At 35.7% G+C, this 2,241-nt stretch overlaps 1 protein-coding gene across 1 annotated transcript; it reads right to left on the bottom strand.

Moving 5' to 3' along the window:
• Window positions 1-202: 202 nt before the first annotated feature.
• Window positions 203-1,144, bottom strand: LOC130025416 (olfactory receptor 52E5-like). The gene has a single exon (XM_056116368.1). It carries the CDS (start codon window positions 1,142-1,144, stop codon window positions 203-205), a length of 942 nt encoding a protein of 313 aa, XP_055972343.1.
• Between the last annotated feature and the right edge of the window lie 1,097 nt (window positions 1,145-2,241).

Here is a 2,241-nt window from a genome sequence, read left to right on the forward strand (position 1 = left end):
AGAGAAATATGGGATACTAATGGGATTTTGTTGGATTAAAAATTGTCCTTCTGGCTAGAGATGTATAGATTTCTTATTATATATATTTAGCATATGTATGTATACAGAATTTTCAAAACATGTATAATTCCTAAGTATATATATTATGTGTAAAGAATATCTATATCTATATCTATTTATTTTTTCCTAAGACATCTGTGGCTCAGACAGCTTTAGGGTTAAGAATTCTTAATACTTGCTCCCTGATCTGCTTTGTCCTGACACCATAGGTAACAGGGTTGAGTGCAGGTGGAATAACCATATAAATATTAGCCAGAAATATGTGAATGTATCCAGGAATGCTATGACCAAAGCGGTGGGTCAGAAAAGATGATAATGCTAGGATGTAGAAAATGAGCATAACACAGACATGGGATACACAGGTGTTGAGAGCCTTCAATCGGGCGTTCCATGATGGCAAATGAAAAACTGTGTGGAGTATCTTCACATAGGAGAAACCAATTACTATAAGGTCAAGAAACCCCACCGCAATGGTAACCATTCCAAATAAGTTATTGGCTCTGGTACTTGTGCAGGAAAGGCGGGCAATGCCCATGTGCTCACAGTAGGTGTGAGGAATGATTCGGGAACCACAGAATGACAACAGCAAGATGAGGAACACAAAAGTGATGACAAATATTAATGATCTCACTACCTCTAGTATACCTAGAATGGCTATGATCTTATTTGTGAGGATCATAGTGTATTTCAGGGGATTGCAAATAGCAACATAGCGGTCAATGGCCATGGCTGTCAGTACTCCAGACTCGAGGCCTGTACACAGATGAATCATAAACATCTGTGCAAGGCAAGCACCAAAAAGTATTTCTCTGAAATTAAACCAGAAGATACCTAGCATCTTGGGTATAGTGGCAGTGGATAAACTTAGGTCAGTAAAGGCCAACATAGCCAGGAAATAAAACATAGACTGATGGAGACTACATTCAGTCTGAATTATGAAGAGGATTATAATATTCCCCAAGAGAGCAATCAAATATACAGCACAAAAGGGGAAACCAATCCAAATATGGTATTTTTCCAACCCTGGAATCCCCAACAGGAAAAAAGAGGAAGGATAGAATTGGGTGGTGTTGTGGTAATACATCTTCATAATTACAGGAAAAAATTTTCCACACTGTCAAGACTTTGTTCTGATCATTCACATCATTATTTCACATCTTTTTGAGATGTGGGATCAATTCTCAGCAGAAGACCTTGGAGTGAAGGTGAAAAAATGTAAAACATATCCCAAATACAGAAGTCATCAGATTTATAACATTTAAAAATTTCTATAATACATGTCAATCTTGATGAGTTGTTACAGTGGTAGGAATGGTGTACAACACACTTAGTAAAGAATTCTATCAAGTCACAAACTGGAGTGGATTGAAGGATCAAGTTAGGGTTTAAAGTAAATAGAATAAGAACTGATACTTGCCAGGTCCAAATAAATGGTCTGAAGATATAAAGATGATGGTTTGCAAAATAAATTGTGTAGGACAATCTTTGATGTGATTTCAAAGATGAGAGTAATATAGCTCATATCAATTTACAGAATTCTGTCATGAGAAAAATAAATAAATGCTGGTGCTATTCATTGTGACATAATATCTGTTAAGTTTGGTTGATTAGTGTAGATATTTACATCAGTTTACACCTTGAAAAACTATAGTGGGATAAATATCACAACAGTGAATGAATATTTCTGTGCTTCCAAATGTTCCTCAGTTAACTACAGAAACAATAGATTGAGAAAATAATCTATTCCAGTAATAACAAATCAAATGTCTTCAGAGAAAAATATCTCACAAATGAAACTTCTTTTTTTTTTAAATTTATTTATTGAATCACTGTGGGAAAGGTTACAAAGCTTTCAGGTTTATGTCTCAGTCATGCAAATATCAAACACATTTCCCTTTACCAATACTTATTTTTTACCATGAAGAACCCCAATAAAACCCCACCCCCCACCCCTCCCCGTCCCTGTGAGGCAGATGAATTCTAGTTAACACTCTATCTGCTTTGATTAGATTCATTGTTTCAATAAAAGATTCACCACTATTATTTAGAGTTTACCCCCCCCCCCCCAAATCAGACATGCTGAAAAAGCATTGTGAAGTGATTTGCTTTCTACAGCTGGGTTCAAGAATTAAATGTTGGTTTTGGATTTCTGCTATTTTACCTATTGACCCTGGAAGTATT

Source organism: Sorex fumeus, unplaced genomic scaffold, assembly GCF_029834395.1.
Source record: "Sorex fumeus unplaced genomic scaffold, SorFum_2.1 ptg000030l, whole genome shotgun sequence".
NCBI classification, from domain to species: Eukaryota; Metazoa; Chordata; class Mammalia; order Eulipotyphla; family Soricidae; genus Sorex; species Sorex fumeus.

What these genes read in the sequence shown, in the direction of transcription:
- LOC130025416 (XM_056116368.1), bottom strand. Translation starts at nt 1,144, where the DNA reads ATGTATTACCACAACACCACCCAATTCTATCCTTCCTCTTTTTTCCTG.